At 37.8% G+C, this 26,407-nt stretch overlaps 1 protein-coding gene across 2 annotated transcripts in view; it reads right to left on the reverse strand.

The window, feature by feature from the left end:
• BZW2 (basic leucine zipper and W2 domains 2) overlaps positions 1-26,407 on the reverse strand; it is a 62,661-nt gene that overhangs the window by 10,427 nt on the left and 25,827 nt on the right. For both annotated transcript variants that reach the window (XM_027540005.1, XM_027540006.1), the window contains exons 3-10: positions 24,270-24,446; positions 17,778-17,881; positions 16,289-16,354; positions 12,586-12,721; positions 8,556-8,665; positions 3,818-3,988; positions 1,625-1,771; positions 59-197 (exon numbers count right to left, since the gene is read on the reverse strand). In XM_027540005.1, coding sequence (XP_027395806.1) covers positions 59-197; positions 1,625-1,771; positions 3,818-3,988; positions 8,556-8,665; positions 12,586-12,721; positions 16,289-16,354; positions 17,778-17,881; positions 24,270-24,446 — 1,050 coding nt within the window. The remainder of the gene's footprint in view (positions 1-58; positions 198-1,624; positions 1,772-3,817; positions 3,989-8,555; positions 8,666-12,585; positions 12,722-16,288; positions 16,355-17,777; positions 17,882-24,269; positions 24,447-26,407) is intronic.

Below are 26,407 nucleotides of genomic sequence, written 5' to 3' on the forward strand. Positions count from 1 at the left end.
CCAAAAAGAGCTTCAACAAAACACGGAAGCATAGTGGCAGAACAACACAGATACATACCTTTGTAAAAGAGAACCACAATCTTCTGAAAGGCTTTCATGAAATGGATGTTGTCATAGCAGTATTCCTGAACCTTCTGCAGAAGGATCAGCTCTGACTGGCCTTGGGAGCTGAACACAGCCAGGAGTGGAGCGTATTGCTGGAAGAGGAGTGGGGAGAAAGACCGTTCACTTTTGTTGGGAGGTATAGGGCTGATGCCACTTGAACCACAGCGGTCACCTGGAGATTTGCTTAGAAAGCTTCCACTTTGCGGATTATCTTATTATAATATTGTGTCCAACCAGAATGAAGTTTTTATCCCTGCACCATATCAGATTTCTCTCATTGTACCCACCTGGAGATTTGCTTAGAAAACTTCCACTTTGAGGATTCTTTTACTATAATTTTGTGTCCAACCAAAATGAATTTTTTATCCCTGCATCATATCAGATTTCTCTCATTGTACCTGCTAAAAGAGACCAAATAGGAACTCCTGACTCTGTCAGAGACAATTGCTATGCTACTGTGTTCGTCTAATGGATATTGTGAAAATGAGACACAGATCCTAAGTTCTGAAGGTTCCCAGGCCTGCTGTGATTCCTCCACTCCTGGAGTATGGCTCTGCCACTGGAAGAGTAGAGGTCTCTTCCCAGATGCCCTCACAAAACATCTTTATGGTTTTGTTCATATTGCTCTTCTGTCTTAAACGACCTTGGCTTCTCGTTCTTGATGTGTGTGTGTATCTTTCGGTCCTGTCTGACTCTTTGGGACCCCACTGATTGTAGCCCGCCACAGAATTCTCCAGGCAACAATACTGAAGTGGGTTGCCATTCCCTTCTCCAGAGGATATTCCCAAACCAGGGATCAAATCCAGGTCTCCCGCATTGCAGGCAGATTCTCTACCATCTGAGCCATCAGGGAAGCCCCTAGATGTTGATGTTTGCTATTATTTTCTCTAAGAGTTACTGAGCTCAACACAAACTCCTCCTTTGATCCTTCCCTGCATAGGATACTCACTGCTCTGTTCTCCTAAATATTGAAGAGTTATCTGATTTATATCCTACCGAGTTTATACTATGTAGGTGCTCGCTTCCCAATTCAAGTGTTAACTCTGAAGGCAGGTTCTAAGTTTTCTACATTTCTTAATAGTTTTACACGGAGAGGATGATAAAAGCAAACACATATATATCCCCATACAAAAATATACAATTTATACAATCAGTTGATTTCTTCCACCACTCACTATTCAAATTCTAATGTCAACTTGTAGCTTACTTAAACAAAATATTCCTTAAGAATTTTTGTCAGGTAGAAGGAAAACTAACAGACTATATTCCTCTTTAACTAATACTGAATATATGACTATTCTGTGGATTTTCTGATGTTGTTTTTAATAAGAACTTACCCTCAGGTACTTCACAAGCTCTTACATCTCAAACATTTTAGGTGGTGGCATATTTGAAAGGAAAAACATTAGGAAATGTACGTTTGGACTGAACCTGGGAGCATTATGATTAGAACCCGTCTGCCCCGCTGTTAGAGCTGCAGCTGGCCTGCAGCCTGGACAGCCTTGCAGGGACCCTGTACCTTCAGGTGTTTGAGGGCCTGCTCCGCCACGAGCTCCTCCTTCTTGTTCCATTCCACAGCGTTCATTATACAGGTCCACAGAAGTCCAATGACTGCTGTTTCTGGAAGATCATTCCTTTTCATTTCTTCTTTAACATAGAGAACCACCTACATTTCACGAAGAAAGGAGTCAAAAGAGGAACACGCAAGTGGGGAGATCCCCCTCTCTCTGTGCTTAGTCAGTAAAAGGTTTGGGGCAGACAGATACGCTGCTCAGTCCCTCCCTTCCTGGCATATGCTCTCAAGTTCCAAGGCAGAGGAGAACACAATGATTTGTTCTCAGAGCAGATTTATTTTTAGTCCCCAAATTAATAGGCTTAGCTCTGGCCAGGAGCTGCTGGGTAATAGAAAATAACAGCGAATCTTGGTTTCTCAGGGTTAGTCTTTTACAGGCAGGACCCCTGTTGAGTCCAGCAGGGCAAGGATTATTTAAGCCAGTCTGACTTTCTGGGGTTTGAAGAAAGCAACAGAGCTGTGAATGTCTACTTCCAATCCTCAACTTAAAACCTCTTGATGAAAAATATCTTGGGTTGGTATGAGGCACTAACTACAATTTATTCTTTAATTATCACTTTTGAATATCCTCATGCCTCATGTAAATAAACTGTAAAGTACAAAGACTTCTTTTAGATGGTATATACCATTGTTGCAACCCTCAGCAGGCTATTTTCCCTTCAGAATTACTTTTAAATGTGCAAATGTATCCTAAAAACCTGATCATACAGAATAAATTCTGCCTAACAGTGTATTATATTAAACTTGTTTGAAAAAAAAAATCTTTCTCCTTTTGAAATAAAATCCTAAGTAGAGCTGAGGATTTCAGTGCATGCATGTACGCTAAGTCACTCAGTCGTGTCTGACTCTTTGTGAACCCATGGACTGTAGCCCACCAGGCTTCTCTGTCCATGGGGATTCTACAGGCCAGAATACTGCAGTGAGTTGCCATTTCCTTCTCCACGGGATGGTCCCGGCCCAGGGATTGAACTTGCATCTCTTAAGTCTCCTGCCTTGGCAGATGGATTCTTTACCACTACCGCCACCTGGAGGGCTTAAGAAGTAATTAAAAACCATAACGCATTTTAATGCACCACTTTGTGAACAGTACAACTACTTTTCTCCCTTCCTTTTTAAAAGGAAAGTATACTGTTTCTTTCTTGACAGCCTGGATTGCAGCGGGTAAAGCAGCTTTCGAGAAAAGAAGGAACGGAGGAGTCCCAGTCCTCCAGCTGACAGGGAAAAGCTGCAAAGAAATGTGACATCTCTATCCCTGAAAGTATCACAGTGTTCGTTATAGTTTACTTTTTTTCACCATGGAAAATCATGTTCAAGATTTTTGCTTGGATAAAGGTTACTGAATATATTGCTGGCCTTAATGCTATGAGACTTAGGACCAACACCTCCACCTGCTGGCCAGAAACCATCTTGAAATCTCAAATTTTAAACCATACACGGTACCTTGCAAGGCTCTAAGCAAGCAGGGTGGTGAGGGTTTGGGACCTGAGAGTAAGTGGCAAAAGGAAAGGACTCTTAATACAACTTTTGAATTATTACATAAAAGTTTTTTTAAAGTTCAAATGGGAAGTTTTCTTCAGGTATGACTTAAAAAAAAAAGTTACAGTCATAGCCACAAGAACTATAGCTATACAAAAATATAGTATTTACATTATGCAGATACCCAGTTATTGCGAGTGGAAGCCAGTAAGTCACTGGTCCAACTGGTCTTTATCCATGACATGAATGCAAACCATCCCTTTTTTGTCTTAAAATCGAAATCTACATACATTAAGCTAATACTTAACATATTATATTATATTACATATTATACAATCTGCAATAAAATGGGAAAAATCACCTTAAACTGAGGCATAATGCTAGTGGATAGCAGCGGACAGTGAATCTATTAGGCAGATGAAATATTTTGACAACCATAGTGACCTGGTAAATAAGTCATTTGTATGGAAATAATCATTATTTTCTGAACATCCTGGAGGATGTTTTTGATATTGAGCCCACTTATATGGTATGAAAAGGACCTCAAGTTCATAGCAATGAACGAAGGGCAGTCTCCTTTAAGGGCGGTAAAGTCTGTACTGCATAGTCGAGGATATGCCCCTCGCCCGTGGTTTTGCAGTGAAGTGAGCCCATGGTCCTCACCTCCTTGATCGGGCATTCCTGAGAAAGACGCTCCTGGAGTTCCTTCTGCAGCTCCTTCCTGGTGCCCAGGGACTGCTGGACTCGGAGGAAGTCGGAAAGCTCCTTCAGACCTGCGTCAGTGAAGTATTTAGCGAAATGATCCACACTCTGTCTGTTAACTGGGAAGAGTTCCTGAGAGAGAAAAGACGAGAGACTGTCATACAATAAGCCATTCACATTCTGAAAGCATAAAGAACATTTTCTTAAAGTAGCACTTAGACTATCTCATGAAGAAAAGAATAAGGATTGATTTTTCAAAAGAATACACCTCAAGGTATATTTCTTGAGCACTTGCTAAGACACCTTTCAAAATTAGGCAATTTGACAAAGAATAAAAAATGTTAATCAACTTACATAAACTAGTTTCACTCATTTGGAACCACTATTTACTTTTTCTTTTACTTTAATTGAAGTGTAGCATATGCAAAAACAGCCAAGTTTGCTAAACTAAGTACAAATAAGGTGATAACTGAGTAAGGCTGGGATTATTTTAAACCAATAAGAAAAACGGAAATTATTAATCATACTGTTTACTTAACTATGAGTTAATAGACAAAAACCAGTTTTAGTAATGCTGAAATGATTTGAGATACTATTTAAAAAAAAAAAACAATATTGACTATCATCATCTCATAGACCTCGATTCACATTCTGAGAAAATGCTGCTATTAGTCTAAAATAGCTCAGAGAAGGCAATGGCACCCCACTCCAGTACTCTTGCCTGGAAAATCCCATGGATGGAAGAGCCTAGTAGGCTGAAGTCCATGGGGTCGCTAAGAGTTGGACACGACTGAGAGACTTCACTACAGGGAATTTTCGCTGTATCTCTTAATGATGGTGGCTCTAAATTAAGTTCATGGTGAGATCTAATCTAAACCTGCCCTACCAGCTCTTTAATTCATTACATAATTCTTTTGGAAATTTTTAAAAAGCGCAGTACACCATGGCTGCTCTTACATTTTTACCTCATTTCCATTTCACCTTATACAGCTTGGCAGGGGCTTAGGAACACTTAGTCATGTTCTAATCCTGTGTGACTCCCAGCACTCAACTAAGAAAGCAAGGCAGTTTTCAAAGCTCTCACATTTTTCAGACTGTTGAAGAGTCTACAAAACAGATCCAGACTTTTATGATGGCTAGATTTGCATATATATATTGGCCAATGGCTGTATGGGCTTCAGTAAAAATCTCTGAAGAAAGATCTGTAATGAGTTTGCCACCAAGTATAGGGACGTGGCCAGATGGCTTCTGTCATGATTCAAATTTCAATATTCTGTGCACCATCATCCCATAACCTGCCTTGAGCTGAGTCATGAGTTTCAAAATGTCAGAACAGAGTTGGTGGGAGCAGCATTAAAACATACATCCATGTTAGGCAAACATTTCAAAACTGACTGAAGTTCTGTCATTGATATTTGTCAAGAGGTCTTCTGAATTTGTTGGGGGCAGGGGACTAATTTAATTTTTACTTTCTTCTATGAATCCAGATATGAGGTGTTTTGCTAATAATTGTACACAACAGAAAAATAAACTGAACCTCAACAAGGTTAAACAACTAATTAGGCTGCATGACTCCAAAGTCAGTAACTATTCGTGCCAGCATTCTGTATTCAATTTAGGAAGAACGTGACTGCAAAGTCTGATCGCAAGTTCTGTTCAGAGTAATACGTCATCAAAAGTGATTTTCTACTTTTATGAACTATAACCATAATCCTTATGAATGACATGTAATATACTAAATTCTCTCTTTTGCTGTTCCCAACATGCCGTGCCTCAAAGGCTTTGCCTGAAATACTCTTCCTGAATATATCTAGATAGTTAGCTTCCTCATGCACGTCACCTTATGACAGGCCTTCCCACACCACAGACACACCTCACTGTTTCACTACTTGGTTTTCCTCTCAGAGCACTTTTCACTTTTTATTATACTACACATTTAAATTAATTATTCAGCTTATTGCCTGTTCCCCTGCAATAAACTATAAGCCCAAGAAAGACAAAGGTTGCTTGTTTGACTTTCTTCAATAGCTTCAGCTCAATATCTTGATCACTGCTCCCTTTTCCACTGATGGGAGAATGATGTCTCCCATCTCCTCTCTTCTGGGAGTTGCTATATATTTTTCTTGCTTCTGTATTACAGAAGTAGGTAATTGCTAAACTTTGAGAATATGCTATTTTTCCCCCAAATGTGCTAATGCAGAGGGAATTTTGTTAAACAGCTTAGTGAAACAAAAATTTCCTCCTAGATGGTGGAACTGACACTCTAGTTCCTCATTCATTTGTAAGTCAGCAAACAGCATGCAGGCATGGTCTAAGACATAGCCACCCTGTCCTCACGGAGTTTCTGGTAGAAACTGTTACCTAAGCTTTTCATGCTCAAAATACATTAGACAAAGAAACCTAGTAAGAACACTTAAATGATATGTGTTTTTCAAAAAGGAAATACATTAAACACTTTTTAAATGAAGTAACCTAATCAAGTTAACCAAGCTGTGATTACTGGTGTCTTTGCTGCTGGTGGTAAGTTGCTTCAGTTGTGTCTGACTCTGTGCGACCCCATAGACAGCAGCCCACCAGGCTCCCCCGTCCCTGGGATTCTCCAGGCAAGAACACTGGAGTGGGTTCCCATTTCCTTCTCCAGTGCATGAAAGTGAAAAGTTAAAGTGAAGTCACTCAGTTGTGTCCGACTCTTCACGACCACATGGACTGCAGCCTACCAGGCTCCTCCATCCATGGGATTTTCCAGGCAAGAGTACTGGAGTGGGTGCCATCGCCTTCTCCGTCTTTTAGGAACCATACTCTAAGTTAGAAGAGCACAGCTTTTTCAAAAGTTTAATATGGGAAAGAAAGGTTCACTTTTACCCCTTAACCCACACTCACATACAGTGCCTTGTAAAACACCTGATAATAAGCATAAAACTGTAAGGATGAATGAATAAAAAATAAATTGGTATTAAAAAAATAAAATGGATAACCAACAAGGACCTCTTTGTATCGCACACAGAACTCTGCTCAGTGTTACGTGGCAGTTTGAATGGGAGGGAAGTTTGGGGGAGAATGGATACATGTATGTGTAAGGCTGAGTTCTTGCTGTTCACCCTAAACTATCACAACACTGTTAATTAGCTATATCTCAATACAAAATAAAAGTTAAAAAAAGAGAAATAACTGAGTCCTGCGTTAAGTAGTACTCGACTATATCTTTTTTCCTAATAATTCACCCAGTCTCCTTTACACAAGTGTTCAGTGAAGTCCCTCCTTGTACCTGTCTTCACAGGTGGAGAAGTAGCCCATGAGTGGATTAAATCTTCCTGCCCCACTGGCAGGCTTCTCACTGACTTCTTCTGGCCAAAGAAGGCGAGCTTCTACAACACCAGAAGGGCTCACTTTGCTGTCCTGTATTCCTGTCCTCTGACATGAGGACAGAAGGGCTCTGGTTGGAGCTGTTCCTTCACCATGGGTCCCAGAAAGAAAGGGCATGTAGATCTCAGTGGCCTTGCTGAGCTAAGATACAGCTACTCCACAGGCTCAGGGACGAGAACACACTCTTTCATATGAACTTCCACTGACATCCACAACCTATTCACTTGTCTTCAGTGACTTCCAGACACCCTACATTGCTATGAGTGGGTTCCACAAAGGCAGGAAACTTTTCTATCCTGTCTCTACTGACTCTACAACTTCTAGGCTGAAGCCTGGCACAAAGCAGACACTTAATAAATACATACTAAAATGAAAAGTATTGTCAGTGGCAAAAATCAACAAGAATCTAGAGTTAAATTTCTCTTCTTTATCAAATTCTAAAGACTTCCAAGAGAGTTATTTTAAGGTAAATTGCAAAAGATAAAGGAATTTTAAGTCCTTGAAAATACAAGAGTTTACAATGAGCCAGATTTAGACTTATCCCATGGATCAATACCCTTGCACAGTAGGACACGCTGGAAGAGAAAACAGATAAGAAACTAGGTAAAGAGAACATGGCAAGCATGTCTTTCAACTTTAGACTTTGTCCTAAAATTGTAAAGGCAATTTCACTTGGAGCAATCTCTGTCACAGCTGTGGCTTCTAGCAGAAAGAAATTATAGGGGGCAGATAGAAATTATGAGAGCAAATATTTTTCTTGATTTTCTTTGAAAAATACAAAGATATAGAAGTAAAAATATAATCAAGCAATCATGATAATGGAAGTTTCAAATTAACTACAATTAACTTGTTCATTTTCATAGGTATCTAAGCATTTCTAAGGAATCTTGGTATAAACAAGAAATCTTGTTTAAACTTTTATTTTGTTAAGAAACTAACCTGTATTTGAGATCAGTGTTAGTCAACTATGACTCAAGATACCCATAAATGTCTAATTAGGTGAGATCAATGTGACCTCAAATTTCACATTAAAACTTTAAATTTCTACACTTATTAGCTGCATCAGAGGTAATTCTGATAAATTTTTTCACTATGTCAGCAAACTTCCAAATTTGAAAGTCTCCATATTCCCTGTGACTCTTTAATTTTATCATTCCATTTATTTATGCAACAAAGATTAAACTGGAATTAGTTTCTATCCTACAATAATACAGAAATAAAAGGATCCATGTTCCAATTTGACATAGACTCGGGCATTTGTGTATTACATTGCACACACTGACAGAGCCATGGCAGAAGCATGAAACATATGACCCTTTGCTCAAACAACACTTACAAGCAGCCTTTTGTCTAAGTTGGCTTTTCTCAAAGAGGAGGTAACAGAGTTGGCATCTTTTTCTGCCATCCATGATTTAAAAAGTTTGACAGCAAATGAGGCCGCAATGCCTGTTAAAAATAAGAGAGAGAGAGAGAAAACCTTTTATAAGAAAAACTGCTTGTGATAATGCATAAGGCAACATTTCCCATTAGGTGCCCTGAAATGACTAAATAACTTAAAGACTTGATTTGGTAATGGAAAGCTCTCTAGGCTATTCATTACTCAAAAGAGAATATTTTCATGAGAAGGAAAAAAAGAAGTTACAGTACTTTTCTAATTTGGACTCCCGAATTCCAACCTGTTTTAACTGTAAGTTTATTTTTACCGTGGCCAAAACCATTTTCAAAGCCAAGGATGTTATAGTGTTTTGCCTCTATTTCACTCTGTGGTTCACCAATATTCCATGTTTATAACAGTTATCCTGAGGTACAACAAATAAATCATGAGCTGTACGACTGAAATGTCAACATGTCAACTAATCTGCTGATAAATGATGCCAGCGAAAGAACATCAATAGTGACAGGTATAAATAAATAAAGTTATAGATGAACATGCATCATTTACTTTACAGTTTTACTTTTTGTAAAAAGCATTTTAAAATATTCATGAGTTAAGCTATAAAAATGTCAGTTCTGTTTTCAGCTGAAATCTTTTCTGGATGTTTTTAAAGAGATTTTAAACATTGCTATGTTAATCAGGAATCCACTCAATTACATACTCATTTATAACAGGATTTATTTCTAAATATAAGTAATCAGATAACTAATAGACAGCTTTTCTGTGAACACTCTAAATGTCTAAATTAATGTTGCATTTATTTAATGAAAATTTAAGGAGTAGTTGATACATTAAAGTGATTTTTCTGAACTGAAGACTTCACTATTGTTGGTGGTCTAAAAGCAGTCTCTAGTCCCCTTTCCTAAGAGAATTCCCATCTTACCGAGGCCAGGTGACTTCTAATTAGTCTAAGCCCTGGCACCACCCTCCTTCTGCAATGATTAATAGTGAGGGAAAAATTTGAGCCCTGAATGATATTGCTGTTCACTCTGAAGTCTGTTCAACTTTTACATATATTGTTACATAAGAAATAAATGCCTTTAAATGGGGGAGGGAATAAATTAGGAATTATGGGTTTAACACATGCTGCTGCTGCTGCTGCTAAGTTGCTTCAGTCGTGTCCGACTCTGTGCGACCCCACAGATGGCAGCCCACCAGGCTCCCCCGTCCCTGGGATTCTCCAGGCAAGAATACTGGAGTGGGTTGCCATTTCCTTCTCCAAAGCGTGAAAGTGAAGTTGCTCAGTCGTGTCCGACTCTTAGCGACCCCATGGACTGCAGCCTTCCAGGCTCCTCCGTCCATGGGATTTTACAAGCAAGAGTACTGGAGTGGGGTGCCATTGCCTTCTCTGGGGATTAACACATACCTACTACTATTATATAAAATAGATAACCAACAAGGACCTACTGTATAGCACAGGGAACTACACTCAGTATTTTGTAATAACCTATAAGGGAAAAGAATCTGAAAAAGAATATACATCTGAATCACTTTGCTATATACCTGAAACTAACACAACATTGTAAATCAAATTTGCTTCAATTAAAAAAATGTAAAAAATAAAATTTAAGAAAAAAAGAAGAAATGCCCTGACACAGGAATTTATGTCCTGTCTTCCAGTTACTTACAGGTAAACAAGTCCAACTAATACAGACACCAGCTTTACCCAATGTTTTTCTTTTGAACAGCAGAGAAACTAAGCCCCTCCAGCCTCAAACTAAGACAATAAACATGAGCTAGAGAATTTTATGTTGTCAACTTGTTGACCTGGATTTTTAATATTATCATTACTTCATAGTCAATATAAAATTTAATATAAACTTGTGTAATTAAAAATTTTTTTTTTGCTTATATCATTTTTTAATGAAATTAAAACAGACATGTGTAGGGATCACAAATGTAGAAAATTCTTATGATGACACAGTTGTGATTTACTAAATTAACATATTTCATCCACAGCCATATTTATGAGACAAGAGTATTCAGTAAATTACTATTGTTATTATCACTTCCATGAAGAATATAATTTACAGGATTTCTAAGAATAATATATTTTCACAACTCTTTTAACAGCTAATATCAGCTTAATTAGCAAGTAATTAAATTTTAAACTCAGGTGTCATAATCTTTCAATCTTTGAATATAGAATTCTCATGAATCTAGAGTAGTAAAAGGAAACACTGATGTCTCAATTCCTTTTTGATAAGAATCTGAATGCTGTCTTTAATGTAATTAAAATTTTTAAAAAGGATCTTGTAATCCTCATCGTAAGTAAGAGAAATAAAGTATGCCTGAAACTAGGAGTCTAAAAAAAAAAATCAGGCTCAAACCTATCACTGTGCATTAAACGTGGCTCCTGGTGGAAGGATTGGAGAAACTTTGTACTTGAGATTCTGATGAGTGGATGATTCCCCTTGGCCATTTGTTGGGTGGGAAGTTGGGGAAAAGGTATAATTTCATAACCCTTTTCTATTTGGGAAGAAAAAGTTTAAGACTTTAGTTTCTAAAGATGGTGGAATATAAGGAAGAACCATATGACAGAGGCACTATGTCACTTCTATCGCAAAAGTATACTTTCCTACCCCTCCTAACATTTTACCATAAAAAATTTCAAGAAGAGCTTCTTACAGAAGAACAACTGAAAAGTAAACACTCATGTACTCAACATCTTGATTCTGCAGCAGTTAATATTTTGCTGTATTTGCTCTATCACATTTGTCCATTTATCTTTCTAATAATTTAATTTTAATACATTTCAAAAGAAATTACATGCATCATTTAAGTTCTTAATACAACCAGAAAGAATTATTTTCTGTTATAAATGCTAGGGATAAGTCTGATGTTAATTAACATTTACTGTTTACATTTTATCTTTTTCCCCTAGTATAAAATGGCTAGTACCATAAATAAAACATGAAGGATCACGAATTCTCTTCAGGAAAACATTCTAAAGTGCTATAATATTTTAACAATATATTAATAACAATTAGAGAGTCTAAAACTATAGAGAATCTCTAAATAATATGATTTGACTCTTGATTTACTATTCTTTTCTCAGTTATAAGAAAATTATAACTCATTTCACTACAGGCATGAATGAGGCTGGGACTTCACATCTGTAGGAATAAAACCCAATTCTAAGAAGAAACAGATGTTTTCACAAAAGCTCTTTTAATTTGTCTTTAAGAAAAAAAATAACTCTTTGTTTAACTGCAGTTAAAACTTGAATATCATTATCCTCCTACAAGAAAAAAAAAAGCCCACTTCTGTATTATTCTATAACCATGTAATTGTATGTATGCCCATCAAACTCTTAAGGCCTTAAAATTAAAGCAAAAGTCTTAGGCAGCCGTCTGGACTTCTAAAACAGACATAATGAATACTTTAAAAATGTGATCAGAACGAACCTCTGAGCACAAGATCTTGAAGGGGAACAGTTCAGAAGAATGGCCCAAACCAGTGAAGTAAGAGTTTGGGGGGCATTTAGGAATGTGAAGGCCCATTTTTGGCTGTTCTACTAAATGGAGGCAAGTGTTTTAGGCTGGCATTCTGTTTCTGAGGGCAAAAAAGGCTAAATGTCCCACAAAGAATAAAGAGTCCTGCACAATGAATCACTGTCCCAGCAAAATATGTCAGTAAGCGTCTATGTTGAGAGAAACAGTTTAGAACTGATCAATTTCAGGGTCTTTGACTGAGACTTATGCCAAAAATTCTAGTTTATTATTATTCTTTGATTGTCTTTGTATAGGTGTGCATATTTTTCTCCTAAATTCCTACAAGAAACACATACAATCTTTTTATTGTTTGAACACACACACACAGTCTCTTACATGGAGCACGGATGGGCAGCAGAGAACGCCAAGAAGAGGTACTGGTATTTCTCTTTGGCTTTCTTTTCCCAGCTGACTGGTAAGAAAATGAACATGCGTACCTTCTTTGACTAAGCTGTCAGTGAAGAGACTGGTGAGGATGGTGGCAGGCAGGGTGCCGCTGCCCAGCAGGATCCCCGACAGCATCGCCAACTTTGTCTGCTCTGTTTCGGAAAAGGCTTTAAGGAAGAGGAGAAGCTGCGGGTCAAACAAAAGAAACCATGTCTATAAAGCAAAGGACTAAAGTAGGAAAATAGCAAACAGTGCACATCCACAGCTAGGTGGCTCCCAACTGACGGCTCACGGGTAGCACACTTACTCACTGGAGACACACACATATGTCCCATTATAAACTGGGTGCTATAGAAAGGGACTTTATCAGGCCTTGTTCCTTTCTCCCAAATTTCCTTACAATTTAGCTACAGGTAACATTCATGGGAAGGAAAAGAGGCATTTGGAGAACAGTGTAAACAGGTCACATAAGTAACTGCAATTTGACTGTATACGACAAAGGGTAAACATTGCCAAGTGTCTTCTGAATACACTGTTGCCTTTCATTTCTTTGTATGCTCCCCTAGTGCTGCGCCCCCCACCACACCCCCACCCCACCCATTTTCTTTGCATTATAACAAAACAGAAGTCAATAAGCTTTGACATCTAGCATATACTTTTTTGAGCCCACAGCATACTTTTTTAAAACAAGACTGGGTAAAAAAGGGTTTTCAAGGTTCTTGATGCCTCTTTTTAAAATGGTGAGCTTCAAACTAGGTATTTCTTAGATCATAGAGTTTTACCACCAACCCCGGTGATGAGGTGATGGAGGATATAAGATAAAGAAAAGTTACGAGTGGAGAAAAGGCCACTGCTGTGGGTTGGAAAGAACAATTGTAATGAGAAGGTGATAATGCTGTCTGGGTCCTTCTGGGTCGCAGCGCTGCCAACATCATATCCCAGCAGTAGAGGAAGTGACAAAGCAGCAACCCCAGAAAACTTGGAAGGGAACGCAAAGCAAAGGGGCTAAACCCCACCTGCCAGTGTGAGTTCTAAGAGTATCCATGCCCTCCTTTTTCCTAACCCTCCTGGCCACCTAGTGTTTTGACCGTACTATATTTGTATTTCATGGCTACTTTTCTCTGTTTCAACAGACTTTAGGCATGTTACTGAGATTCCCCAGGGCCAAAAATCACGACTGGGGCTCTCCAGACTTATTCATTACCCCATACCGATGAAAAAAAAATCACTGGCATAAATACAGACTTATTAAGTGCTTTATGGCCAATGAAATTCTGTTAGCTCTGTGCAGTGAATAGGGCTATATTAATGTACCATCCCCAACAGTTACAGAATTATTATATTACAGAGAGGTTGTGACTCTCCAAATATTTATATGATGAGTAAGTGGCAGAACTGGAATCAAACTAGCCCATTTCACTCCCCATTTATGCCTTTTAAAGTCTCAATGATTTAAAGACTTTCTAAGCTCACAAGAAAAGAGGGAGTGAAAGAAATTGGGGTTAAAGCTCCAGGGCGCGGCAGGAATGAGGTAAGAAAAAAACTGAAAATAAAAACTAGATACTTTACATCAATCTGGCTTTTTCCTCATTGTCAAAATAAGAAAGATACAAGTAAATAATAAAAAATTGCCAAGATAAAAATATTAACACTATTTAAGAACATTAACATATTCATCAAAAACTCAATTATATTAGCAAAATGATGCAAAAGTTAGCTTTTCTTAAAATTAATATCCATATTGTTCAATTATACAAATAAGTATTAAAATCAGACACTACATGTAAAAAATGGATACTCTGAAAAACAAATAATTCTTGAAAGCATATTCATCAAATGAATCGAGTAGGAAGTTTTCAAGGTTCAAATGAACTAGGAGAAGAAAACCATGAGTGATATTATTGGGCACAGTGGTAAGATGTTTATTTGAATGCTTTAGTATCATTTTTTGGTCCTATCTATCCCTCTATTTTAATGACACACTTCTTATTTTCTAAGCATCTAGCCAAATAATGGACCACTTTAATCCATTCAAATGTTTTTCCATGGTAAAAAAAATGTAATACACGCTAGTAGAATAAATCTAACATAGAATAATATAAAAATGTGAATAATCTCTTTAATCCTATTTCCTTAGAATAAACATTATTAACAGTTTGAGATGTGTCCTTTCAGATTCTTAAATGTACTTCTATATGCCTACATTTTATAAATAACTACATGTATACACATGCTTTTACTGAACTATACATTGATAACAGCTCAAACTCACTGAGTGGAGCAGAAAGTTTTCTGAACACTTTATGTATATACGCAGAGAAGGCAATGGCACCCCACTCCAGTACTCTTGCCTGGAAAATCCCATGTATGGAGGAGCCTGATAGGCTGCAGTCCATGGGGTCGCTAAGAGTCGGACACGGCTGAGAGACTTCACTTTCACTTTTCACTTTCATGCATTGAAGAAGGAAATGGGAACCCATTTCAGTGTTCTTGCCTGGAGAATCCCAGGGACGGGGGAGCCTGGTGGGCTGCCGTCTATGTGGTCACACAGGGTTGGACACGACTGAAGCGACTTAGCAGTAGCAGTAGCAGTATGTATATATGACTATTTACGAAAGTCTTGATCCTGGCTTTCAACAAAGAAATCTGAGGCACAAAGAAATTAAGTAACTTGCTAAGGTTAAACTTCTGCCAAATGGTTGCTCTTTTACTTAACAATTTATCATAGATATTTCCTGTCATCAATTCATGTGGTTATGCCTCATTCTTTAACTGACTACATAGTATCCCACTGTAGAGAGAGACCACGATTTAATGAACCTGTCTCCCACCATGAAAATTTATGTTATGTCTCAATACTGTGAAGAACATCTGTATGCATATATAGTTGTATGTTTTCATGCTGAAGGATTTTTTTGTACGAAAGTAGAGCCACGGAGAATACAGATTTAAAAAAATGATTTTGCTGCTTAAATGTTTGCTATATATGGAACCATTTTGAACAAAGGGAAGCAAGAGCGGGTAAGCAACAAAGTAGATGTTGCAAAGTAACAAAGTTGATGGTTTCTTTATTCCCTTGGTTTATAATTTAGGCAGATATCTAAAATCAGAAGTGATGGCAAAGCAGCATACAAATCTGCAACTGCCATATATAAATAAAGAGGAGCTACAAACTAGAAAGGAACATACTGCAATTTCTGAAAAGAGGGCTTCTTTAATAAGGTGCTATTGCTTATTTGGCTATTTATTAGAGGTCAATTACTGTGCTAAGTACCTTACAGCTCATAGAAATTATCCCTACAACAACCATACATAAAGTCCATATTTTTATTGCAGCTATTTTATAGATGAGAAAAACCAATGAGATTTACACCCATATACTAATTCCAAAGGCATGCTTCTATCTCCTTTGCTAAACAGCATCTTCTAAAATTAAAGAATTTTAGTGATTAATAGCTGCTGTGCTATGCTCTTTCATAAGCTTTAGCTAATTATATATTCTATAAAAATATTCCTTTGAACAAAGCATGCTAGCTTACATTAAACATGAAGGAAAAGTTCTAGGCTAATCGTGTATTTCTTTCTACAGCTATTAGCTAATGATCTGTCATACTCATTTCTTCACTCAACAAGCATTTATTAAAAGCTTAAAGAGGTCTGTGGTTCTCTGGACTACCACTATAAAAGCAAAAATTTCGTCCCTCTTCCTGTCATCATTTTAGCAAACAGAGTATATTACATCTGAATTCTTACCTTTTTCATTTCATCCTCAAATGCTTTTTCTAAATACTTATATCTCCTGATGAGTTTGTTGAAGACCTAAGCATAACAGAAACCAGTCAATATTATGTAAACAATTTTAAAAGGCAAACTCACCTCAACTACACGGGTCTACAGTAATAAAAACATGTAGTTAAACATTCTCCTACTGTGATATGAGAACCACAAACATTTCAAAAGAGTTATTATGACCTGGGGGATAAAACAGGATCAAAATGCACGTAGAAAAAAAAAAAACAAATCCATTTGAGAATATAATAGGTGAGAAAACAAAAAATGACTTTGATGAAAATAAAAGGAATATAATTTTCAAACTGTGTGACACAGAGATGGAAAATATTAATAACTGAAACAAAGGGGATTACAGATACAATCACTGAGATACATGATGGGAGGAGATCAGAGTTTAGGGGAGATTATACTCCAGGTGAATACAAACATGATTTCAGCAGATGAGCAATAAAGACTACTGGCCCCCACAATCCAGTTAGAACTCTCAAGCAGGATTTCTCAGTGTGTCAGTGGAATCCTGGACTGTTTTTCAAAGAGGAATGACGCTTGTTATGGACCGAACATCTGTGTTCCTCCTAAATTCATACACTGAGGCCCTACCCCCAAAGTAACTCTAACCTCTGGGCTCTAATGCCTGATGATCTGAGGTAGAGCTAATGTAACAGTAATAGAAATAAAGTGCACAATAAATGTGATGCACTTGAATCATCTCCTTTCCTAATAGGCTGCTTGTCCTTTTTTTCTTGACTTACAGTTCTTTATTTAATCTGTATATAAATCCTTTATAGGCTTTATGTATTACAAGTATCTCCTTGCCTCTTTCTTTTGAACAGCTACCTGATAGTTTATTAATATGAATTACCAAGCTCTACTTAATCAGTAGCCTGTGAATAGACTTATGGATTTTCAGACCTATGGATTTTCATCCTTTGATGTTTTAGTTTTGAAGGATAGTGCTAAACGACTTCCCTGGTGGCTCAGACGGTAAAGCGTCTGCCCGCAATGCAGGAGACCCGGGTTCGATTCCTAGGTCGGGGAGATCCCCTGGAGAAGGAAATGGCAATCCACTCCAGCACTCTTGCCCGGAAAATCCCATGGATGGAGGAGCCTGATAGGCTACAGTCCATGGGGTCGCAAAGAGTTGGACACGACTGAGCGACTTGACTTGACTTCACTTCACTCTCCCTAAAGCTGGGACCAACTTATATTCCAACAGAAATTATGATTCCTCATGTCTCTTATGGATGAAAGGTAAAAACGCTCTATCTTCCTGAAGTTTAATGATCACTGTCTTATTACGAGTGCAGTTAAGTATCTCTCCATATGTTTAAGAGCTACTGAACATTTCTATTAAAAAAGTGACCTGAAGAATTTCTGAATCTTAACTGTTCTTAAATCTTATTTAAAGGTTTCCCTTTCAGCACAACAATCTCTCAGTGGCAGGCCCTACCTGAGCATAGCTTCGGATGGTTTCATGATCTTCATTTGCTGAAAACACACAGTGATTGGTCATCTTGGTCTTATCACCGTCATCTATGCGTGTCCCTCCAGGGGCTAGTAAGAGAACGGTTAATGACCATTAGGGCAGCACTGAAATCAAAAGAGCATGTGTACAAGAGATCAATTCTTGCACATCTAGGAAAACAGTAAAAGTAGGTGTCACATAAACGTTCATAGAATGATGTACATGTGTAGATACAGAGTTTTTTAGAAGATTATCACCTTAGTAAAAATTGCGTTCAAGTGGTTGTGTTTATTACGAAGGGCTAATTAAATCTTATGAATAAATTAATTGCATCCAAATAGACTTGTGAAGGAGTTAACTTTTCCAAAAACTAATTCACTTATAAAAGATGTTTGTACGGTTTGGTTTGTGTTTTTGCTGTGCTGTGTAGCATGCAGGATCTTAGCTTTCTAACCAGGGACTGAACCCATGCTCCCTGCACTGGAAGCAGAGTCCTGATCACTGCACCGCCCTTGTTTATACTTCTATGATAATGCAAAATGGCTATTCGAATGTGTATTCCTACCACAGGGTATGGGACTGTTGATCTACATACTTGACTTCACTGGACCCTGTAAGTCTGGTTCTTACCAAAGTGTATCCTTAACCACGATAGCTAAACAATAACATTTACTCAGTGAATTTAATTCGATTATTCTCAATGTAGTTCCTGATGTTTCCCGCATCAGAACATGGTTCACTTTCCAGGTTTGTTACTAATATTTTGCTGGACTCCAGTTCACCAACACTAGTACTCTCCAGACCTGGCTTTTATAGTAGATCTTGATGGTTTCCACTTCAGTAGGTATCAAGAATGTTTCCTCCTCACTAACCCAGTTATCCACACAGTGTTGATCAGTATACACTCTGACCCCTTGTCATTTATATTTGATCACCAGCAGTTGCATTGGCTAGGAAAGAGTGTATTTTATTGTTGCTCATCTTTGCCCCCATACCCTATATAGTATCATGGAAGAAATGGACAAATAAATGGATTAGAACAAAAGAACGCCTTTTTTCTACCACTCAACTTTCCTCATTCAGAGGGCTTCCCAGGTGGCACAATGGTAAAGAACCCACCTGCCAATGCAGGAGATGCAAGTTCAATCCCTGGTTGAGAAGATCCCCTGGAAAAGGAAATTGCAACCCATTCCAGTATTCCTGCTTGGGAACTCCCATGGACACACAGAGGAGCCTGGCAAGCTACAGTCCATGAGGCTGCAAAAAGTCAGACACTCATGCACACATGCTCAAAGGCTCCTCCTATAAGTGTCAATGGTGGCCATTACAAACATTGGTTGATTAGACGACCAGAGTCAGAACACTAGGTAGTTTTGTTTTCTGATTTTACTTCATCAGAATTAGGGTGGAAATTTGAGCAAGTCAAATTAGGTTAATAACTACTATACACTCAAATATTTGTTGAGTAGATATTTGTACAGGCCATATTTTAGTGTTTTGATTTGAGTCATATTTCATACCTTTGGATGAGATGAGCCACAAATAGCCAATTGTTTCTTACAGTTTTATAAGTAAATTCGTTGTTAGAAAAGTCAGCTCCTTCAGGAGTCTGTTCTCATGCAATTAATTTATGCACAATTCAATTAGCCCTTTATAATGAATACAACCACCTAGAACAAATTTGTTTTGGGGGGAGGGGAACAAAATTTTATTAAGAGGATAATCTTCTAAAACCTCTGGACTAATGATTCCTATCTGATAGAGGTTATATAACTGAAAAGTCTGATTTGGAAACTATAGTCTTTAAAGAGGTAAAAATTAAGAACTGCATTCTCTTACAAAACAAAATATTTGTTAAACATTAATAATATGTGTACACAATAATAATAACACACCTCGCTTTTTTTCCAATAGTGGGACCAAGTATTAATTGCCATTTCTAAAAATTTTGTGAAATTTTCTGTTTTTCTCGAAATAGAAGAAAAGTAAGGTGTTTCTTGTATCTCCTCTTCAAAGTATACAATTGAAAAGCCAAGATAACTATTGTCTCAAGAATAGCAGTGGAAGCTAAATATTTTTGTGAATGTGAAGAAAACTCTTACATACTAAATTAGCAAACAAAATGTTTATATAAAAATAATGTGGCTAACTTTTTTCATTACATCATAGGTCTGGCCTCGGTAGATATCTGGGGTTATACTAACTGTGCTCATACACCGTACCAAACATTTTGTCCTACGCTGTTTTGGGCATATGAATGTGGCGTGAAAACATGAATTCTTTTTTTCAAACATATGTGGTTTATTAGGAAAAAAGCCTAACAGTGGAAAGACTGACAAAGAGCGCTCAATGTGTGTGTCTGTAAAATGAAGGTGGTGGTGAAGGAATCTCCCCTTGAACTCTAAGTTCTATGAGTAAGAGAGAGGCAAGATGCTGCAGACCTTGTGATCCTGGTATGGGCTGTAGCTATAAATTTGCTGATCATCATTATGGAGACGGTAAATGAAGTCTTGAGACAATCAATGCAAAGCATATAACTTTGAACATATGTGAGGTGGCAAATATGGAAACCTTGAGCCATATGAGAAGTGGCACTGAGAGAGGGAGTAGGGAGTCTAAATGGTCTATGAAAGGAAAGAAAGGGAAACACTTCAAGGATGATCAAAGGGTCAACAGTGCTGCCAGGAAAGTACTAAGAGCTGAAAAGGGTGCCCCAGATTGACGGGTGAAGTCATTTGTGACTTTGACAAGAACCAAAACTGACCAAAGATTTTCCTTGCACACAATTTACCAGTGTATCAGTAAAAGTTTATAATAGTTAAGGAAATTGAAAAAGCCAATAATCACAACAGGAAAGGTTCAATCTCACTCTTAATATGGTTTTCATTCTTTTCAGAATCGTTTGAGGTAACACTTATTATAGTAAGAAAGACAACAACATACTGCAGAGTAAATACAAAACAGCAGAGAGAGTTATTGTGTTTGCATAATATCATCCCATCCTCAAAAGTTTATGCACTTAGGTAAAGAAGATCTGTAGAAAAGAATTAACCAAATATTAACAATAGTTATCTCTGGGTATTGGCATTTGAGCACACTTCAGCTCAGTTCAGTTGCTTAGTCATGTCCAACTCTTTGTGACCCCATGAACTGCAGCACGCCAGGCCTCCCTGTCCATTGCCTACTCTCGGAGTTTACCCAAACTCATGTCCATTGAGTTGGTGATGCCATCCAACCATCTCATCCTCTATTGTCCTCTTCTCCTCCTGCCCTCAATCTTTCCCAGCATCAGGGTCTTTTCAAAGGAGTCAATTCTTCGCATCATGTGGCCAAAGTACTGGAGTTTCAGCTTCAACATCAGTCCTTCCAATGAACACCCTGGACTGATCTCCTTTAGGATGGACTGGTTGGATCTCCTTGCAGTCCAAGGGACTCTCAAGAGTCTTCTCCAACACCACAGTTCAAAAGCATCAATTCTTCTGTGCTCAGCTTTCTTTACAGTCCAACTCTCATATCCATACATGACTACTGGAAAAACCATAGCCTTGACTAGATGGACCTTTGTTGACAAAGTAATGTCTCTGCTTTTTAATATACTATCTAGGTTGGTCATAACTTTCCTCCCAAGGAGTAAGCGTCTTTTAATTTCATGGCTAAAATCACCATCTGCAGTGATTATACTTGTTTTAAAACATCTACTTTCTGCTTCATTGACTACGCTAAAACCTTTGACAGTGTAGATCACAAAAAACTGTGGAAAATTCTTAGAAAGAGATGGGAATATCAGACCACCTTACCTGTCTCCTGAGAAACCTGTATATAGTCCAAGAAGCAACAGTTAGAACTGGACATGGAACTGCAGACTATTTCCAAATTGGGAAAGGAGTACATCAAGGCTGTACATTGTCATACTGCTTATTTAACTTACATGCAGAGTACATCATGCAAAATGCTGGACTGGATGAAGCATAAGCTGGAATCAAGATTACTGGGAAAAACATGAACAACCTCAGATGTACATATGATACCACTCTAATGGCAGAAAGTGAAGAGGAACTAAAGAGTGTCTTGATGAGAGTGAAAGAGGAAAGTGAAAAAGCTGGCTTGAAACTCAACATTCAAAAAACTAAGACCATGACATCAGGTCCCATCACTTCATCATTTCATGGTAAACAGATGGGGAAAAACTAGCAGATTTTATTTTCTTGGGCTCCAAAATCATTGCTAATGGTGACTGTAGCCATGAGATGAAAAGACACTTGCTCCTTGGAAGGAAAGCTATGACAAACCTTTGTCGGCAAAGTGATGCCTCTGCTTTTTGATGACAAACCTAGACAGTGTATTAAGAAGCAGAGGTGTCACTTTGCCGACAAAGGTCCATCTAGTCAAAGCCATGGTTTTTCCAGTAGTCATGTATGGATGTGAGAACTGGAACACAAAGGAGGCTGAGCACTGAAGAACTGATGCTTTTGAACTGTGGGGCTACAGCAGGCTCTTGAGAATCCCTTGGACTGCAAGGAGATCAAACCAGTCAATCCTAAAGGAAATTAATCCTGAATATTCACTGGAAGGACTGATTCTGAAGCTGAAGCTTCAAAACTTTGGCCACCTGATGCGAAGAACTGACTCATTTGAAAAGACCCTGATGTTGGCAAAGGTTGAAGGCAGAAGGAGAAGGGTACAACAGAGGATAAGATGGTTGGATGGCATCACCAAAGCAATGGACATGAGTTTCAGCAAACTCTGGGAGATAATAAAGGACAGGAAGCCTGGTGTAGTGTAGTCCATGGGGTCACAAAAAGTAGGACATGACTTAGTGACTGAACAACAACAGCAATTTCTGAGTATTGGGATTTGAGCACACTACAAAGTGCTTTTATACATGGACTTGAATTACCTATAACGATAATGAGATTTTCATAAAAAGTAGCAATAGAAATAAACTTGGCACATAGTGAAAGCCAGCAGTTCACATCAAAAAGGAGTGTGGAAGTGAATGGGGCCATGGACCAGCACAGATAGATATAAGAGCTCAGAGTGAAGAATTAAAGGGTAGCTTTACCTAGATAGGCTTCCCTGGTGGGTCAGATGGTAAAGAATTCACCTGCAAGGCAGAAGACCTGGGTTCAGTCCCTGGGTGGGAAGATCCCCTGAAGGAGGGCATGGCAACCCACTCTAGGATTCTCGCCTGGAGAATCCCCATGGACAGAGGAGGCTGGCAGGCTACAGCCCATGGGGTCGCAAAGAGTCGCACACAACTGAGTGACTAAGCACAGCACAGCACTATCTAGAAAGGTTGTATATACCCTGTCTTACAGTAGGTTGGCCTAAGCAACATTTCTCAATGAAAGGCACTTACACTATGCTGTGCAGGGCAATTTTTGATTGTACAGAATGTTGCACAGCAGAGTAGGTGGCATACCCGGCCTCCACTCCCACGTCTTTGTGACAACCAAAACACTTGCATATGTTTGCATTTGTCCTTCAGGTGGTTGAAAACCACTGACCTGGGGATCTGACCACTTGCAGTGATTTATGATTACCATAGGAAGTAGTTACCAAAACCAAGTTCTAAGAACAACTATGAGAGGAAAAATGAGTGGTCGTGATACCTAATAAACATTTAGATCAACACACCAGGACACTTAAATAGTATTCTGAAACCTTTTCCCCTGATGCCCCTGCTCTGTAAGACACAGTTTTTATTTTGCTTTTTACCTATTTTTAATAATTTCCAAACTTCTATCTTTAATCCTTTTAGTTACACACTCACAATTGTGAGGATTTTCTAAAAACTAAATACAAACTATATTTCTTAGGCATTTTTTATTGATTGATGAAATGATATTTAATGAAACACTGGAACTTCTTTTTAAACTTGTTGACAAAGTTAAATCTCACTGCTCATTGTACCAAAAAAAAGGGTGGATGGGACTAAAAAGAAAGGTGCGATGGCAATTGGGATTTAACTTGCAGGCAGATTCTTTATTGTCTGAGCCACTAGGTAAGCCCCTTAAATCTACTGCAATGATCTAGATAAGTGGTCTCCAACCTCTCTGACACCAGGAACTGGGTTCACGAAAGACGACTTTCCCACGGACTAGGGGTTGAGGACCCCTGATCTAGACAATCCCCAACTATAATGCAGAAATTACCCCTCCTAAATCCACTCCAGAAACATTCAAAGATTAGGGACACATAGGAAAGTTGGCTTTTAGCTACAGCAAAGTGGCCAACCATGTTGTCTGTCAACAAAAGTTCTCAGTGCTATGCCTCTCTTAACCAACAAACATTTCACAGCCACATCAACACCATTCCAAATCATAATCTAGGTAAAAGTTTTACAGACTCCCATTTGTATTTTTTTTAAATCAACTATCATGCATGTAAAGCTTATAAAGATTCTGTCTCATAAGAAAATATTTCAATAGAATTGAAAGTACATAATACTATAAGATGCTCTAGTATATGGCTTACCAAGCATACTGCCAGCCACCAGGATATCGAAGAGTGTGTCTGCATAGCGACGATAATCTAATCTTGAGCCTGTAGAGTCCAGAAACTTGGCTACAGCTTCAAGGTCATCACCAGCTTCATTAAGCCCCTGGACAAGTGTATCCCTGAAGACTGTGGGTTCGAATTTCTCTTTTTCATCTAAAATAATAGATAATACAATGGTTGTTTTACTTATACATCATATTGCCAAATGCAACCATAATTTCCTTTGCTCACTGGTTTTTATTTGATAGCATGGTTATTTAAAAGTTGAAAGACAATTAAGATTTTGCACTAATTTTTCATGTTAAAGCCCTTGTTTAAATATTCATTTAAGCAACTGATTTCCGCTAAATGGGGCCACACTTTAACACATTAAAAAGTTGATGATCAATCATTTGTATCACTCATAGGGTAGGCCAGTGTAACTATTAACTCTAACTCTCTAATAAAAAATAAAGTATAACAATCAAAAGTTTAAAAAATTTGTTCTATCCAGGATAGAAAAAGAAAATGACTCTGGGAGAATCATCTAAGAATAAGGGAGAATATAAAAACAAACAAAATAAAGACTGGGAGGGAGGAAATAAAGAGGGGTACCTCTTTAAAAAAATTTTTAATTGAGATACAATTGATATATGATATTAGTTTAATGATTTGGTATCTGTACATATTGCAAAATGATCACCATTAAGTCTAGTTAACATTCATCGCCATATATAGTCATATATTCTGTCTTGTAATGAGAACTTTCAAGATCTTATTTCAAGTATGCAACACAGTATTATTAACTGTAGTTACCAGGCTGTACATTACATTCTCATTACTTACTCTACAGTTGGAAGCTTGTTCTTTCTGAATACTACCTTCACCCATTGGCCTGCCTCTTCATACCCTCTCCTGCAACCATCAATCTGTTATCTATGAGCTTTTTTGTTGTTTTTATTGTTAAGATTTCACATATAGAGATCATATAGAATTCATCTTTCTTATTTCACTTAACATAATTCCTCCCAGATCCATCCATGTTGTCACAAACAACAGGGTTTCCTTCTCTTTATTGCTGAGTAGTGAAAACTTAGGTTGTCTCTATATCTTAGCTATTATAAATAATGCTTCAGTGAACACTGGGGTGAATGTATCTTTTTGAGTTAGTGTTTTCATTTTCTTCAGATAAATACCCAGAAGTGTAGTTGCTGGGTCATATGTAGTTCTATTTTTAATTTTTTAAAGGAACCTCCATACTGTTTTTTATAGTGGCTGCACAAATTTACACTCCCACCAAGGGTGTTCAAAGGTTCTCCTTTAACCACATCCTCACCAACACCTGTTACTTCCTGGAAGGATATATATATTTTTTTAACAAGATAAGTTATTCCAGAATATTTAAATATTTAATAAATACCTGAGCTATATGTTTATAAATCCAGCTTCAGAGAAGACGTTGTCAACCTTCCTGGTTGCATGACCCCTTGACAACCTTCAAAAGTACTAAAGTTTCCAAAGAACTCTTGTGTTTATGGATTATTACATGCATGGAAACTTATTTTATAGAAATAAAATTAAAACTATTTATTACATGAAAGATATTAGTGAGAAGATAGGCACTGTTTTACACTTTTGCATTTCTTTAAAAGTCTGGAGTAATGGCAGATAGACAAATTCTCAAATGTACTGCGTCCAATTTGTTGCAATATCACACATCCTGAAACCACTGTTATACTCCTGAGAGAATGTGTGAAAGGGGAAAATATTATCTTGGTATTTTATTACGAAAACAGTTTGAATTTTGTAGATGCCCTGAATTATTTCAGAGGATTTAAGGATACAGATACTATGTAACTTTCTCTCCTCAGCATACTCTAGAGAGACTTCTAGACTTCTAGAGTCTTCTAGAGTCTCTCTAATAGAGAGACTTCTCTGTGGAAGGTCACTTTGGAGTAAAATCTTGAACAACACTGTTTTACACTTTTGCATTTCTTTAAAAGTCTGGAGTAATGGCAGATAGACAAATTCTCAAATGTACTGCGTCCAATTTGTTGCAATATCACACATCCTGAAACCACTGTTAAACTCCTGAGAGAATGTGTGAAAGGGGAAAATGTTATCTTGGTATTTTA

Source organism: Bos indicus x Bos taurus, chromosome 4 (assembly GCF_003369695.1).
Source record: "Bos indicus x Bos taurus breed Angus x Brahman F1 hybrid chromosome 4, Bos_hybrid_MaternalHap_v2.0, whole genome shotgun sequence".
NCBI lineage: Eukaryota > Metazoa > Chordata > Mammalia > Artiodactyla > Bovidae > Bos > Bos indicus x Bos taurus.